The sequence below is a fragment of the Candoia aspera genome, chromosome 9 (assembly GCF_035149785.1).
Source record: "Candoia aspera isolate rCanAsp1 chromosome 9, rCanAsp1.hap2, whole genome shotgun sequence".
Taxonomy (NCBI): Eukaryota; Metazoa; Chordata; class Lepidosauria; order Squamata; family Boidae; genus Candoia; species Candoia aspera.
In genome coordinates, this window is record NC_086161.1 from 18,428,055 (window position 1) to 18,446,375 (window position 18,321).

At 42.4% G+C, this 18,321-nt stretch overlaps 1 protein-coding gene across 1 annotated transcript in view; it reads right to left on the reverse strand.

The window, feature by feature from the left end:
* SLC25A37 (solute carrier family 25 member 37) overlaps positions 1-16,659 on the reverse strand; it is a 35,894-nt gene extending 19,235 nt beyond the window's left edge. The window contains exon 1 of the mRNA XM_063311270.1: positions 16,347-16,659. Within this exon, the coding sequence (XP_063167340.1) occupies positions 16,347-16,616 (270 nt within the window). The 5' untranslated portion in view covers positions 16,617-16,659. The remainder of the gene's footprint in view (positions 1-16,346) is intronic.
* Positions 16,660-18,321: the final 1,662 nt, after the last annotated feature.

Sequence of the window (18,321 nt, forward strand, 5' to 3'; positions counted from 1 at the left end):
TTAGTTCTGTGTTTAAACATAAGCAACACACCTATTTCTTAATTTACATCAACAAAAATCACGTAGCAGTTTGTCAATAAAATACAGTGATGCTATAATGCACTAAAATCTGTTGCTCATGTTTTAAGAAACACAACTGGTGAGTAGATTTATAGAATCCTGGCAAAGTCTATTGGACTTTCTTCTAGCATTCCTTTTTTATAATTATGATACAGTACTGTGTTTTCTATTTTGTTTGGTTCTATTGTACACTGCCCAGAGTCAGTGTGGAGTCGGGCAGTGCCTAAATTGAATAAATTAAATTGTTCTGTTCCGAACTAAACACCGTGTGGAATTAATAGCTGATTTAGGGCTCAAAAAATCTCAAAAGAGCATTTGACAAAACTGAGAGATTTCTGATATTAACAAGGTAGAAAAAATACTCACAAAGTATTGATGGGAGATATCCAGAAAAAATTCGATTGGAATGTTTCGTTGTGCAAATGTGCAAAGGATAATTTCCATCCGAAAGAAGTCAATCTGCATTTAAAAAAAAATCTTTTGCACTATTATTATCTGCCAACTCTCATCACTTATTTCAAAGTTGGAACAGCTCTATAAGATCCATTTTGAGCTTGAAACTCTCCCAAAATGATCCAGGCCATTTCAAATGCAAGACATGTGTTTCACGCTTGACACCGCTGTTTCAAAATGAAAACAAGGGGTGTTTTATATGCAAGAGGGTTCAAATTTGAAACACTGCAGACACCACCCACACAAAACTTTTAAAAATCAGGCTGCAAGACATCATGGCTGAGGTGTATCTTGCAGGAAGATTAAAGAAAAAACAATTAGGTACCATGTATATTTAAGCCAACATTACAGACTCTGGAGTAACAAGCTTATGGTCTGGATTCTGACCTATAAAGCAGTGATTCTTAACTGATGTGATGCATACCACAAGTGGGATTCAGAAGTAGACTAAGTGGGACACAGAGAAAGCCACTGAAATGTTAATTTATGCTTTAAAGCTTACCATAAATGAAAAATGTAACAAAACTGCTGGGAGGGGTGTGTGTGTGTGTGTGGAATGACATGACATTGTCATGCAAAGGCCATGACTTATATATTTGCATCAGATTTTGGGTTATAAATACACACTAGCAGCATTTGCAAGATGGTGTCACTGCGGTGGGTCAACGTTCTGACCTAATTGCAGTCTGCTATGGACTGCAGTGAAAATGCCCATAATCATATAAATGTCCTTGTTCTAAAAAGTGGGCATTTTATTTTAATCATCGAGGGACCCCAGTTCGTGAACAGAGTGATTGTTGGGACTTAAGATTTGAAAGACTGAGAACTGCTGATGGACAGTGTCAGGACGTACAGCTAAAGGGTCAATCTGTCTGCTGAAGGCCCTTCCCTTCAAAGCAGGGTTTGTCAGCCTTCACAACTTGAAGATGTGTGGACTTCAACTCCCAGAATCCCCCAGCCAGCATTGCTGGCTGGGGGATCCTGGGAGTTGAAGTCCACACATCTTCAAGTTGCCAAGGTTTAAAAAACATACTTTAGAGGGTATTCAGAAGAGCAATACTACTTGTTAGATTATTTTTCTCATGGAGCAATTATTTTATATCACTTTTCTTGTGACTTTACCAACTATATTTGTTTTGTTGCCATTTTTATCTGAACAGTACTGCCATTTCAGAGAAGAACTGCCCTAAATAGCTGCTATCCACCGCTCTGGGTTTATTCATAACATCTCCGCTCCATCTATGATGCCTACTCATAACCATGTTGGTACCACCTGGGGATGACAACCCCAGACTCACGCTCTTCTTGATAGCAGCACCTATATTAAAGAGTACATAATGGCCTAGCGATGCAGGATGTTTCATCTTCCCTCTTCCCCCACCATGTTTCTCTCTAAAATGGCTCCTGCTTTTATAACTAAAACCCAGCTATGATGGGTGGCTATGATGGTATTGTTCCCAAAAAAGACAACACACCTCATCTCAAGCGTTAAATCAGAGAAGCCTCCAACAGGTGGAGAAGTCCAAAACTGGTGAGCAGGTAAGGAGAATCGAGATCATTTTTACACCTTCCTACAAGAAAAGTCATATGGTTTGAAAATGCGGGCTGCCTAACATTTGGCGGAGCCAAAGACAAATGGAAATCACACACCTCTGATTACCCCAAGAGAGTAATTCCAAATAAAGGGGGGAAAAATTCAGAAGAGGATTCCGAAAGTTATATTAATTTTTACACCAACATATTGCAGTGTTGATAGAACCATAGAACAAGAGTGCCCCTGGAAAAAAAAAGGGTGCCCCATCTCCCCAAAACATTTACATGGAAAGACGACAGGTGCTTTCAGTCCCATACAGACATGCAATATTTGGGGGGGGGGGCAAAGAAATTTTCTTCTCCGCTGCCCAAAGCAAACTGTTACACAGATGGGTAACCTGCTGACCACAGGTGCCCCAACACCTCATTTGTGGTTCCTCCAGTATCTAAATTTAGCACACTGGCTAAATTCTGGTTGTGCAATTTTGCAACGATTTTACAGTTGTGCGTGGAAACAGTTTGCCTCTGAAAGGTCTCCCACTCCAACTCTGGAAAAATGGGAAATACAATCCTTCTGCTGACATCTTGTCATCATGGGAGGTCAAGAGGCTTAGCTGCAACCCTCAACCCAACCAAGACTATTTACCGCTCATCTCTTTTTCATTTGCTTCTCGGTCTTCTAAATAAAGATCAAGCTGGGAGCTCTACTACCATCTGATTTCATACTTGTCTGGATTTTATCCGCTGCTTTATTTCAGACCACATCATCTTTCTCACTTTCTCTTGATGGCCAGGACACAAGATGCTGCCCCACACACGCACCTCAAAAAGACTCAAAAGTGGGAGACTTCACGAAACACTCCATGATAGGAAGTCAAATCAGGGAAACAAAACAACCCCACCACAGCCAACAATCAGAAGCAAAAACCCAGAACTGACAATGAGTTTGGAGTAATCCTATAGCTGGGCTTTGCTTTGAATTCCTAGTCCCAAATGTTTCCCCGCAAACAGTGATGGGAAATGCACACAGTCATTCCTAAGAGGCTTGCCAGAAAACATTAGTCAGTGCACATACTCAGCAATTCTGCATCCACTCACATACACACACACGCCACAAATTGTGCAAGCCGCTGGCAACTCATGCAACCAAAAGTGAATGTTCTCCTTAATGAAATAAATCCAATCTGCTCCCACCCTCATTACTCCCTCTGCCGAATGATACTTCTGAATGCTACTGAATGTATTTTGAATTGGTGCACGTCTAGAGTGCTGTAGCTGTTATGACAGGAAACCCTTATGGGCTTTTTGCATAAAAAAGAAACTGATTTTGTGACTTATGGTTTTTATGATTTGAAAAAATAGACTATAGAAAGAAGGGAATTATGATGTAATCTTGGAGAGGTTTGATTAGGATCATATGCATAACTGCTGAGAGGAAGATCAGAATCCCTGTCTGTCTGTCTGTCTAAGATCTATTTTCCATGTCTTCTGTTCTTTTATTTTCTTTCTCTTTTTTCTTTCTCCTTTCTTCTTTGTTTCTTCTTCTCTTTTCTTTTTTCTTTTTCACATTTACTTTACTATTTTTTTTCCCTTTGAATGCATTTCTTACTATGCATGTAAAATCTTTTAATAAAAACTATTGAGAGTGCTGTAGCTGTTGGTTTGCACTTTTTATTCCTTCTTGGCTTTTCTTTGTAGACCTCAACCATCCATCCTGGAGTGGTGGTAGAGTGGAGACATGTTTGCCTAATCTTCAAAGGGAGGGGAAAAAAGATTCAACTGAAGAGCGCAACCAAGTTGGATTTCCCCCAAAGGCTGGATACATCGAGATGGGAAAAAGAATCCATCATACCAAGTGATAGAGACAGACACAAAGGCAGTGGATGTTAAATTCCACTTCAGGTATTCTAGTTATACAACACCACCCTCAATTACAGCTGTTGTGGCCTCAAATGAATGCCCTTCTTCGCTACACTGATTTTAAAGCATTTTTACTGGGAAGCTGGTGACTGCCAAGGCAGGCTTCTGATGCAACTCAGGACTTTTTCCTCTTACAGTTTATTTAATTTCAGAAAGGGAGGGGGAGGGAAGACAACAGAGAGATGAGACAGGATCTGCTACTTTCCTTTCTCATCCTGGATCCTGAAGATAGGGAAGACCTCTCCATACCCTTGGGAAGTTTCAAGCCAAGCTATCCAGTTCAAACTTTGTGTTTCATAACAAGGATCAGGCTTGTATTCCACTGTTTGCACAGTATTACCAATGAATCACAGAGAATAAATGAAAGAATATCAGGTTTACAAATATGCGGTGTTTCATTTTTTTTCCCCAAAGCCTATAGATTTCTTTAAAAAATAGCAGCCAGGATCCACCTTGTATGGAAGTCCTGCATACATCCTACTTAACTGTGGCTTAGCATGAAGTGTGAACCTGGCCAACAGGGGTCAAAGTACAATAGCATGTTCTATATTCAAACCAACCAATTAATCACTCCTTTAGGATAAAAAGTCTCCTTCAAGCTGAATGGTAACTCTACAGACACATGTAGATTCTAGGCAACAATACAGAGATGTTTTGTCAATGCCTTCTTATCTGTCCAGCTTTATAGTTCTGGGATTCGCTGTGGACCCCCATCCAAGTACTAAGCTAGGCCAACCCTACTTACCTTAAGAACTTAAAGTCAGCCAGGTGCTGAAGATTCACCATGTTATTTCTCATTTCCCCCAATTTTGAGAGCTTTAGCAAATCTGGAGCTCTGCTGATATCTCTTTAGGCATGGATGCTATTGATCAGGCTGCCTAAGTATCAGCATCCATACTTGGAAATCAGAAATAGAAGGAATATACCAAATTCTACCCCATAGTTCTGCATTGCCAAGGGAAAATGGTAATGGTGTGTACTTTACTTTGGGGGAAAACTGACCAGGAGCTCACCTCATCTAAAACAATGACCCCAATCACAGAACAGAGTTTCAAAAAAAGCAATACTTTAGCAGATGCATCCAGAGTGTGTTCAGGACACATCACTAAGCATGTGCATTGCATGCCCAAGTGTTCAAAGCCCTGGCCATATACCAAGAGTCTTCTGAACCATTCCCAGGGGTATTAAAACACTCTTCAGATACCTCCTCCAGTGCCTATCAGAGTTCCTGCCCCACCAGGCTTTTCACATCTCTCTCTCTCTCTCTCTCTCTATATATATATATATATATATATATATATATAATATTTTTAAAAATTGGGAAGTTAGCATACTGCAAAACAAAGCCATTTTTCATCATAAGTAAGTTCTCAAAATTCCAAATGTGCCCACCACTCCTAAATGGTTGATGATTCCTGACACACATTATATACTGTGATGTAATATACACCAGCATTACTCTCTTAATGTAGGAGGAGAGCTGGTTTAACAAATTTATAGCAAAATAAAGATAGGCTGCAGAGATTTCCTGATTCATAGTATAGACCAGGTTTTCTCAACCAGTGTTCCACGAGAAGTCACAAGGGATTCCCTGAGAGATCACAATTTATTTAAAAAATTATTTCAAATTCAGGCAACTTCACATTAAAGAGGTAAGTTTCATTCTTTATGTTTAGTTTAAGAACACTGTTAATGGATACATACAGGCCTCTCCATGAAACAAATATAATAATTCTGTAACTTCTGGCCTATCTTTGAGCCTAAATGTGCAGGGGTTTCCCAAGACCTGAAAAATATTTCAAGGGCTCCTCCAGGGTCAAAAGGTTGAGAAAGGCTGGCATAGACAATTACTACTTCAATCTTAGGAAAACTATCTAAAAAGCATTATTATATAGAATATAGTTTTCCCAACTGTCTTTCAGGAGGAGATTCCAAACACTATAATCAATATTTACTGCATATGACCAGCTCTTTTTCTGCAATATTCAACATAAGGACCCTGTTTCCACTGAAATAAAAATGCTAATAATTTATGCAATCTGTACACATTTGACCTCTCCACATTGTGAAAAAGCATTTTAAGTCGCCTTTGAACAACTCTGCTGTATTAAAGCATCCAGACTCTTTAGCAAGTCATGGTGAAGCAAACTTTGCTGGAAAATGAGCAAGGCTTGAAACCAAAGAACACTTCCCCGCTTTGGTGATATAACAGACAACCACGTGCATCCTGCAGCAGAGACGGCACTGGTAAATTTCACACTGTGTGTGTTTTAGTGGTCTCTATTAAATAGCCAAGGAATACATTAAGCTCCACTTTAAGCATAACCAAGGAAACAAAGCAAAACTCACCAGGTGCATTCCAGGTGCAAGGGTGTCATTTAAGCCAAGCCTTCAGGCACCATGCTTAGATTAGCACATCTCTTGCCTAAGTCACAGATGCACGGCATGCTAACACTGATAGCACAGGAAATCTGGGCTACTCCCAATGCCAAACAAACTAATCATTTATTAGAATTCCTGGTCTACTTGGAGTTGGGTACAATAAATCACAAGGGATCTTAATAAAGTAAAATCTCCAAGTCCAGCTCAATGTCCCGTCCATTTACTTTAGTTCTAAGACAGAACTGGTTCATCATTCCTTGAAGCTTTTTTCAAAACTTTCTAGTCTGGTCTTCAGCACTAGAATTCATCTGGTGGTTTCTTATCCCAACACTAGATCTGACCCTGCTTAGCTTTTCAGGAGATGCCAAGATGGGTAGGTACACTGGTCTACTTGGGGCGATTTGCAATTAATTCCACAGGACTCTGCTAACCAAGGGTTGAACAGCAACAAAATAGTTTGCTATTGTTAAAAAAAGAATGTTTCCAAAGTTGGATAGCTGACATTTTAAGATCTTAAAAGAAAACCCATGGATGCCTGTTGGACAGAGTAGCAATTTCGAATTCTGGTAAACAAAAATGTATGGAGCATGAGCTTAGAAGCTGGAAATTCACTTTAAATACACTGTTCTCAAAATATTAGTCTATACCCAGTCTGAGTAAGAACATTGCAAGGTTTAGTAAAAATCATTGACGTGCACCCTGGAGGTTGGTCATCTAGCCTCAGACCTAAAACCAGGCTGAAATGCCAATAGTTGTTACAAAATATTGCAGTTATCATAAATATTATAATAGTTATTATAAAATAACTATGACTGGATCCATGCTTTGGATATTTTTTTTTAATGAGTCATAAAAGTTGGATCATTGACATGCTAAGCTGTAAACCATGGCTTACAAAACACAGTGGCTGGGCTCCGAAATCAAAACCAAACACATCCCATTATAGCTGAGCATTGTCTGTGTAGATCCAGCCTAATCAGCTTTGTGGGTTAACCATAAAGTTAAAATGGGAGTTAATTTAATATATATCTCCAAGCTCCTTAGAAGGAACAATACTGTTTCAACACTGAGCTATAATTGTCATTGCCTCTGAGCAAATTCCATTAATTGAACCTTCCCACACTAGGTATCATCCAAATAAGTTCTACTTCAACTCCAATACTTCACCATGCTGGCTGGGGATAATGGGAACTGAAGCCCTACTCACCCAGAATGAACTAAGTTGGAGAAAGCTGATCTAGTATACTGTTGTTGTTTTTTACAATATAAGCAAATCAGTTGCCAAAGCAAAAAGCACAAAGATCAGAAATTTCAGCTAGAAAGTACGTTCAGGTAGAAAGTGTTATGTACAAACATTACAGAAAAGGCAGAGGTCAAGGGTGATGGTACACTGAAGATATATACATGCATACCAAATGCCTACAGAATATTGTGTTAAAATGTTGTTTAGAAGATGTACCATATAGAAAATACAAATTGCCAATTACACTTATTTGATCACAGAACAATTCTGTGGTGGAAACTGATTTTAAAACCACGCAAGCAGCTTTATCATTTTAACTAAATGGCAGGGTAGGTTATCAGTGATAAAAACAGGAGAGACAAGGCCCCAGTTCACCATCTCAAATCAAGGACCTCTGGCTGAATAAAACAAAAGACACAGCTTCTTACGGGTAGAGAGGAGGACAGAGAAGAAAGGTTGATTCAACGTATCCTTATGTAAAAGTAACGTGTGCAGGAACAAATATTTCCTGAACTCCCTCCCAGTATCACTCAATATTGGTCATACTGCCTAAGGTGGCTAGGGGTTGTACTTCAGCAACATCTGGAGAACCAAGCGTTCTTACCTCTCATAAAGGAGTATGGAGATAGCCTTGAAGCAGGAAAGCTAGAACAGTTAATTAAATGTTAACTTAACCCCGGGAAAGAAGAGCAGGTGAGAAAGAACCTCAAGATAACCCTGCCCTGTTTTGTAATTTTTCTGCCCCACCTTGATTCTGTTGCTTATAAGAGAGTTCAAAGGGGAATTCTGACAGGGTTTCAAGGTTGTGTTATCATAAACTGCATTAATAAAGTAGAGTTCCAGTAGTCCTTGCATTGTCTGTTTCCTGACCTGTCCTACCTCAACGGGCTGATCCCTCAGCAATTCATGCCAATAGTGTAGTTCTATTCAAACATTAACACACAGGAGTAAGCAAGCATGCTATTGTACACTGCCCAACCATTTCTACTTGTCTCATCTTGCAAACATGCCCAACCACATTTAATTATCTGAAAATATTTCTACCCAGCTACTCTCCAGAAAACCTCTAGATCATTGTAGGGCCAAACCACATCCCAAGCTGAGGACAGGCACAGAAGGTACTCAGCCAGACACACCAACATAGCACTTCATCTCTCACAGATTTGGGGGTTCAGGTGCCAAGAGAGAAGTATCTCTTGTAACCCTCCCAGATTCATTTAAGTATGAGCAACATATACACTGGCATATACGGTAAAATTTTAAAATACATACGGATGCCTCAAGGTATTTCCTTTTGGAATAAGCAATATTATACAAAGTGCACAGGAGGAAAAATCAGTATGTCAAATTAATTAAAGAAAAAGCAAAGTAACATGAGCTAAAACCATTTTCACTTATTTCAACAAGTATTAATTCCTGACAACAGACCACTTACTTCTCACAACCTTTCTACCAGCACTGGCATGCCTTAAAAGTTCTCCATCTTTTTTTCCCATCTAAACTAAACCAAACCAGAACAAGTATACAAATTCATCCACTTGCCTCCAGTTTCTGCCATTTAACTTAATCCATTCATTTCGTGTCCCTGTCAAGCACAACCACCTTGGTCTTTGATATGTTAGTTTTCAAATTCATACTGCTCACTGTATCATACAATCTAACTAACATTTCCCACAAAACATTCAACAACAGGGAATTATTTGCATACAAAAATGTGCACAGACTCCCTTCCCCAATCAACATTTCTAACGTCACCACAAGCATTCCTATAAATTTATGCAAAAATACTTAAACAGCTATAGGGATAGCACACAGCCTGGTCTTATTCCTTATTCAACAGGAACCATTTGCTAAACGTTCCATTTACAGTATTCTCATACATTCTTTACATCCATCAGATATAATTCTTACCACACTTAGCAAGCAAACGTGCTAATATGGAGTATTATCCATGTGAAAACATTTTATCCATATCCATGTGAAAACATTTTAGACTACCGTACAAACCAATTCAGTTTACCACACGTTTTTCTAAATCAAAAAACAGTATACTTTTCACATTTCACATGCCTTTCTCAATGACCTACTGAAGAGGAGAAATCTAGTCTGTATACCTGTGATCAGGTCAAAACTTCACTACACTTCCTAAATTTTTGTCACTGTCACCTCTCATAGTCTTTTGATCAGAATTTAGCCCAGTGTTTCTCAACCTTGGCAACTTTAAGTTGTGTGGACTTCAACTCCCAGAATTCCCCAGCCAACATGGGGATCACATCACAGTAAGACATGGTGGAAATGCATGTTATGGCTTAGCAAGCTGAGTGGACCACAAGTTTGGTGGGCTTCTTACATTGCTCTAAGCCAGTGTTTCTCAACCTTGGCTACTTTAAAATGTGTGGACTTCAACTCCCAGAATTCCCCAGCCAGGGGAAAACTGACCTCCTTGATTAGAGAAAAGACAGTATCTACATTTATGACTGACTAGAAACCCCTTACAGACTTTTTGCATGAAACCGAAAAAAATGCACTTACAATTTGTGGTTTTGATGATTAGAAGAAAAAATAGATAACAGAAAAAAGTGAACTTTTCTTTGTACCCACAGAGTAAGAGATAACTTTGTAATTATACTTGAATTTGCGGCAAAGGAAATTGGAAGCTTCTATTCCTTTTTATCTCTTTTTTCCCCTGCACTTTTGTCTTTGTCTTTGTCTTGCTTTGTTTTCTTTATTCTGTATCAGTGTTTGTTAGTTTTTATCTTTTTTAAAACTTTTAATAAAATTTATTTTAAAAAAAACTAAGCGAGGACTACCTGTATCAGGTTACATCTACCCATCCCATCAGATCTGGCAGGAGAGGCATGTTAAGAGTGCTGTCCATTAAGTGATGTCATCTAACGGGACCCAGGAGGAGAGACTTTTCTGCTGTGGCACCCACCCATTGGAACATCATCCCCCTGCCCCAAGCTTAGATCAGCTCCAACCCTGGCCATTCGGAAGGCCCTTAAGACATGATTTTGTCATCATGCCTCAGGGTCCAGTCTTGGTATCAAACCAGCTGACTGGTTGCACTGTTAGTAATTTATTATAGGTAAAGGTAAAGGTTTCCCTTGACGTAAAGTCCAGTCGTGTCCGACTCTAGGGGGCGGTGCTCATCTCCGTTTCTAAGCCTTGGAGCCGGCGTTGTCCCTAAGGACCCGTCCGTGGTCATGTGGCCGGCATGACTCACGGAACGCCGTTACCTTCCCGCCGAAGCGGTACCAATTAATCTACTCACATTTGCATGTTTTCGAACTGCTTGGTGTGCAGGAGCTGGGACGAGCAACGGGAGCTCACCCCGCCGCGCGGTTTCGAACCGCCGACCTTCCGATCAGCAGCTCAGTGGTTTAACCCGCAGCGCCACCGCGTTTTATTGTTTTAATTAACTGTTTTAATAGCTTTATTTTCTTTTTATTTCTAATTGTTCTTGTTGCTTTAATTATGTAAGCTGCCCAGAGTCACTTAGATGAGATGGGTGGCAATATAATACAATTATAAATACAATTATAAATAAATTATTAATACAATTATTAATACAATTATTAATACAATTATTAATAAATATACATATTTATTTTAAATAAATAAATATGTAAATAAAAGTACAACAAGCAATGTCCAGAGAAGGAAAGAGAAGAAAAATATAAACTAGCATGTAAAGAACGCCCAAACACATCAACTGCAGCTGGAAGGCCAGTCAAATGAAGATGGCCATGCTAACATTTTAAAGGAGGGAGCTATTAGTTTGCTTTCATTTTATTATTGTCCAACCTGAAAGAACAAACAAAACATTCTCCTTAAATAGCCACAAGATGTAAGACCAGCACATTGGAAAGAAAACATGTAAACCAACTTTATTCCAATATACCTCATATTCTTAAAATGATATATAGAAAATAAGGCAAATAAAATCATGTCCAACACTGTTTTTTTTTTCAAAAGAATGTCTCCACTCTTGACAGATATATTCCTGTGTTCCAGATTAGTAGATACATCAATTTTAGACAATTAGCTTGTGTTTATTATTTAAAAACTGTTTTCTTGGATTGATTCTAGATGGCCACAGATAAAGGCCAGAGCTGTTTACAGAAACCTGACTTAAGCTTGTTAGAATTTGTTGCAATTTTAAATATTATTGTTTTGCAATCGGAGTTAAACAGTTGTTTTTACAATTTTATTTATTATAAAACTGAATAACTAAATTTGCAACTGTTTCACACTGTAACAAAGTTAATGTTACACAATTATTTTTTTTGCTCCAGCTCCACTGACAATTTTTTTTCCTACCTACCAAACATCCACTCAAACTGCCATCAAACATTTGCAAATACCTATGCAAGGACGCAGCTGGAATCTGTCATGCAAGTAGAGAATTTCCCCAACCTCAACTTGCTTTACTATGTTTTAGAGATCTCTGATGTGTTAAGCCTGCCTAATCACCATATTGGAAAAATTAAAGGGTATGCTTAAAATGGTTTATGTTGTTTCATGAGCCGCTTGGCAGTGCTTCTTCTCAGCAAAGGATTTAGTTTTCAAGAAAACCATTTAAATTTGTTAGCAAGGGAGAAAGGGAAGACCTGGCTCTGCCGCCTCACTTGGGGCGGAGAGGGGAATAGAGCTACATGGGGATGGCTGCTATAGACCACTCCTCCCACGCATGGACTGTTTTACCTTCTCCTGCTGCTTGGACTTTTTACTTTTTTACTCTTATTTATATTTATTTATTAGAATAATTTTGTATTTGTATATTCAATTTTATTGCGAGGTTGTTTTAATTGATTATTGTAAACCGCCCAGAGTCCCCCGATGGGAGGAGATGGGGGGGACAAATTGAATAAAAAATACTGTCAATCTTTGGAAGTTGCCCAGTTTTATACAGTATTTTGGATCATTTGCCTATCTCATCTCCCCTTAGGACATATACCATCATTGGCTACAATTAGTTGGCACCATGATTTATTGTGAGAGCAAAAATCCTAGCCACCCCACACGCTTACACACATTGCTCTACCTTTCTTCATCTGCACAGCCACGAGAAGGGAGACTTTCATTCACCATTCTGGATTTACTAGTCTACCACAACCTCTGACCCCTAAAGTGTAGTTAATCCTACCAATGGTTTTCCAGAATAAGCCCATCTTGTACCCATAATCTAGAGTTAGCTGGTTTCAAACCAGTCATAGTTAAAATTATGCTGGCCTGGGAAGGAATCAAAAGTAGGAGCAAAATTTCAAACTCTCAGCAAAGGGCCAGGTAGTAAGTTAAGCTAGTTCCCAGGTTATGCCGACATCAAATCTCATGCACGATCATTGTTTTTTCAGATTTGCCTGTGACAGCTAATATGAAATCCTTTTACCTAATGCAGCAACCTGGTTTGCACAATGCAAACCATGGGTTGTTCATTAATAGCTTATTAATGTAATGGTCTGTGGGAATGACCTTGGGAGACAGCAGGACGAGTTACAGAATAGACAATGGTCAGGGCAGCTGAGCCCAAAGAAGCCATGGAGACATGGCAAACATCTCTGAAGGGATCCTCCCTAGTTTCTTGGACAGTAAAGACGAGAGGGGAGAGACTGGCTTTCAGACTTGCAAGATTCTTTTAATGTAACCTTACAATAACATTAGAGTAGTACTTCTGGGTGTCCTGCTTGTTTGGATGTCCTCACAAGGCTGACAATAAGCCACAACTAGGTGAGTTCACACAGTACACATGATCCTAAACCAATAAAGCATGACTTAGCTCATAGAGGGACAAGACTTCAGCCACTCAATGGTGGGGAAAAAAGACCCCCAACACACGCTCAATAGTACAGCTTATGTACACAGTCACTTTTTCTTACTCACACTGCTGCCCCAAGTTCGTGGTTGCACTCCAGGGCTCTCCCACTTCCTGTTCAACTTGTCACCCTGAACAGACGGTAATGGTGCCAGCAATTTTAACAGCAAAGCAGAATCCTCGCTTTTTCGCCATTATGTCCCTCTCACCACAAAGGAGTTGCACGGGCTTAATTCCACCTTGCAAACAGGGTTCCAACAGCTTCACTACCGAGTTGAACAAGCTTCGTTATTAACCTGATACTTGAAGAGAGAAACAGGCTCTTCCTGTTAACAGGAGAAACTGCAGGAAGGATACAAAAGGACTCTGACCTCCAAAGCAAGCTTGTACATTCAATATGCCACCTGCTTCTCCTAATCGAGAAGGGACAGCAGAGCTCAGAATTACTGAAAGAAGCCCCCTTACTTACTTAGGAGCAAACTACAACAGGTATTTGGTGCCATGTCACTAAAACATGCCAAAGAGGAGACCCCAGGGATTAAAATACCTTTAAAGGGTCCTAAACTTTTGCAGCTGAGCCCAACACTTGGAAATATGTCCCCAGTTTGGATCAATAGCAGGAAGAATCTGGATAGGCTTCTAAGGAAAGAGTTGTGGGTGCAGAATTCAACCACACCAGAGCCATGTAACCTGTTTTCATATGGAGGGTGCAACCGTTTCAGACACATCCATATGTCTTGTAGCACAGTGGCTAATGTGCAGGGCAGTGTTTCTCAACCTTGGCGACTTTAAGATGTGTGGACTTCAATTCCCCAAGGCTGGCTGGGGAATTCTGGGAGTTGAAGTCCACACATCTTAAAGTTGCCAAGGTTGAGAAACACTGGCGTAGGAAATTCACCCTGCTGAAGACAACCCCAGTAACAATGTGCTCTAACAGCTACTCCAGAATTAGGTGATGCGACGAAGGAATTCTTGAAGCCAGAGTTGAAATTCACACCACTGGACTCACCATGTACTCGCATAGCACAGTCGAGGGAAAGAAAAAAAATAAGAGAGACACCTATTTCCTCCTCCTATCCTTGTCCTGAGCTGCAGGTGAAATCCAGCTGCAAAGCTCAGGGCATTCCCTGATGCAACTTAGCAGCGCATTGCCACATTTTTCTGAGTGAAAGTTGTAGTACCAGACCCACACCCACAGCATTATCAGACTCAAAGCCATTGCCCATCAATACAAGGCAATTCTGTGGCAGAAGCCAGGCTGTTTCTCATGCTAGATTTTGCTGGAGGAGTTATGATATGTAAACACCTAACCGCCACTGTTGCAAAAATTCAACTCAGTGAAAAAAGAATGGATTTTTGGGAAATATGGGCTTCCTTTTCTTTGATGCTAAGCAACTCAGCCTAGGTTAAGCAATACTGAAATTTACCCAGTTTTGCTCAGCTGGAGTTGGCTGGTTGCAAACAGTAGCAGTAAAGTCACTTGCTTACTCGGTGGGGTGTCTTTTCAAGTGTTTGGGCCGTAAGTCCTAAAAGATATCTGACTGCATCAGATCACCCTTCCCCAACCCGATGCCCTGCAGATGAGTTGGGACTGCAGTTTACAGAATTCACCACCCGGCAATTTGAAGTTGTGTTTTCAGCCCATCTGCATTTTATTCAAAAAGAAAATACCTTGGTGGGAGGTAGAGCCATAAATGCTTCCTTGGGAATAAACCCCAATGAATCAACCTGCTCAAGTCTATCCTGACAATGCCCAAAACACACACGCTTAAGTGTATGGGTCTAGAAACAGGAGAATGCGGCCCACAACCTTCAGCAACATTTTGAAGAAAGACTGGATGCCAGATGGGTAAAACGGTCTATTTAGAAATAGCCTGCGTGTGTTTACATCTGTATGCGGCCACAGCCCTGTGGAAATGACAAGGTAGGAAAGATGAGTCAGCAATTTGTGCCACCAGAAAGGAAATCGCCTTCAACTAAGAGGAGGAGGAGGGTCAGGAATCTATGATCAGATTTTGGACCCAGTTCAACATGTGCAGTAGCTGCATCTATATGAGGTGTTCTAGGTATTATCCCAGCTCTTGACAAATCTACTACAGCTGCAGGTTAAAGCAGGAGTATTTGCTAGCCTTCTGATGAGGTTAATTCTTAATTCAAGGGATTAATAATGCCCAATTAATTAGGCTGAAGCTGATGCACCCCTTCCATGCACTTGTCAAGGATCTGCTGTGCGACCAGTCAGCATCTCCGAAGTGCATTTCCAGATGAAGGGCTCCAAGAAAGGCCAGCATCATGTGACACAAAATCCGGCCGATGAAGCTGAACGGCTGCAGAGTGTTTGCCACATCTGGAAACACCCCAAATCCCAAGCCCATAATTAACCGTAAGTGTGACTAGCACAGCATTCCAAGGTACAGTGCCAATTTAGGTACCTTTTCCAAGGAAAGAGGCACCTGTGAGCAGACACCCAGGGCGGAAGCTGGTTTGCTGACAGTAACAAATGCAAGGGACATGGCCCCGCAGGTCTCTCCTCGGGGACCAGGCCTGGAGCAGATCAGCAATTAATTACCCAAAGAGGGGTTGTCAGAAAACAAGTTGCCATGGTGGTTTCACAATCGTTTGAAGAGAAGAAAGCCGGTGCCCAGACCCAGATTTTTTAAAGTTCTATTTTATAGGAACCACACTATTAAACTTAGTTCTTGCACCCTGGTAGGAATGCAAAAGGGGAAGCCCAGGACCGGTGCAAGAACTGGGAGGCAAAGAAGGGAATGCACAGGAACGGGGGTCTCTCCCAAGACAAACGCAGCTGCGCTGGGTAAGGTCGCCTTCTCCGGCTGGAGGGATGGGACTTGTAATCCAGCAGGGTCTGGGAGAAAGGGAGGCTCTCCTGCACGAAGACGGGGACTGCCGGCCCTCCCCTCCGCTAGCCCACCGACCCACCTTGACGGAGTCCACGGGATACATGACCGTGTGCTCCAGGATGCCGGCCACCGCCCCGGCCGTCATGTGCGTGGAGAGGGAGGCGCTAGTGGGCAGGCTCTCGTAGTCCTCCTCGCAGGAACCCTCGACGTCCATCAGGAGCCCCGCCGTGGCGGACGACGCGGGGCTGCCCGGCGTTGCTGTCCCCGCCACCGCCGCTGGGCCGCTGCTGCTGGTGCTGCTGGTGCCGCCGCCGCCGTTCCTCCCCGCGACGCCGCAGCTCAGTTCCATCCGCGCGCAAACAAGGAGAGCGGCCGCTGCGGGAGGGGAGAGACCGGGGTGGGAGGGCGGAGACGGGCGGAGAAAGTTCACTTCGGAAAGTAGCGCTCCCCCCGCCCCCGACACGCCCTCCCTGCTCGCCAGCGGCCGGCCAATGGCAGGGCGCAAAAGCGCAGCGCCGGGTGCGCCATTGGCACGGGCGCGCCTCCTCCTGCGCCGCGCGGCGGCTTGGCAGCCGCTCGGGGCGCTCAAGCTGGGAGGTGGAGGTGACTTACAGTCCTGCCAGCAAATCCCCGGGAAGGCGGAGGGCTGTGCTTGCGTCCGCCAGGCGGGATCCGGGCCTGCGCCTCGCCCGCTTTTCCAGCCGCCCGCGGGCTAGGCGGCGAGGCGCAAACGCCAGCCGGGGAGGGAAAGGCGGCAGCGGCAGCTGGCCGGAGAGCGAGCGAGCGAGGGGGACGCGGTGGCATCGGACTTGGGGTCAAAGAAGCACGAGAGAGATGTCAGTTCATGCGTTGGAAAAATGAGGCGGGGCGGAGTTGAGGCATGCATGCGCCTTGCCGGCCTGCAACGCCCGGTTGGATTACAGGGCTAGGAACTTCCCTGGGCGATTTCGCGATCGTGATCCGCAGTTTCTCGAGCTTGGCAGCTGCAAGCTGGGTGGACTTCAACTCCCAGAATTCCCCAGCCAGCTGGGGAATTCTGGCAGTTGAAGTCCACCCAGCTTGCAGCTGCCAAGCTTGAGAACCCCTGGAGTAGGTCCGCTGCTTTTCCACCGTGGGTATTCAAAGCGCCTTGCGAAATAGGCGTTTGGGTCCAAAGCGAATAGAGGGTTCGGTTCAACCGAATGATTGAATGGAAGCATTAAAATAATATCGCAGAGATCCCGGTCGCAGGCCGGCGTCAAGGAAGTGGAATCGTGATTTGTTGAGCAAACCACAACTGGGTAGCTTTGGCATCACGCCTGGCACGGTGAACCATGGCTGACAGATCAGAGGCTGGATTTTCATAAAGGACCGAGCCAAGACCGAACGACTTATTGTTTAGGATCTGGCCATTTATGTATGTATGGCGACATTTCTCTACTGCTTTCGCTTTTCACCACTCAAGGCAGCATGCAGAGGAATGGAATCGATACAATAAAAATTACAAAAGCAGTCTGGGTCCATCTTCTGACCCCAAAGCATTTTGGAATACAGTAATTTATGGTTTTTACATACCATAATGTGGCTTGTTTGGTTGGGACTAAAACGTTCAAATTGTTCTTTGTGTTTTATACCTTTGCATGTTGTGTGAACTCAGTCAGTGGTTGTTCGTTCAACAAACTATGGATTGTGATGTGTGAATCCAATTAAAAGCTAGCAGCTACAACCAATACAATTCTGGGAGCACCATCACTTCCCAGTCAGTTTAATCACCACCCACCTTGGCCAAGAGTGGTGGGAACATGTCTGGATGGTGCCCACTTGGCAAGGCTACTTTAACAAGGGGGGGGGGCACCTGTAACCCTCCCATATGTCCTGCTCCAACTCTGGCCAGTCTTCAGCCAGTACGATCAGACATCGTATGGATTCCAACAACATTTGGAAAGTGGCCAGATTTCAAAAGATTCTTGCAAGGAGAAATAATCATCTTAAAAGAAGAATTGGAGAAATCTCATGTTAGACAGTTCCATCATCTTGTTCCAGCAGTGAAAAAAGCCCTCTCCATCACTTCTGAC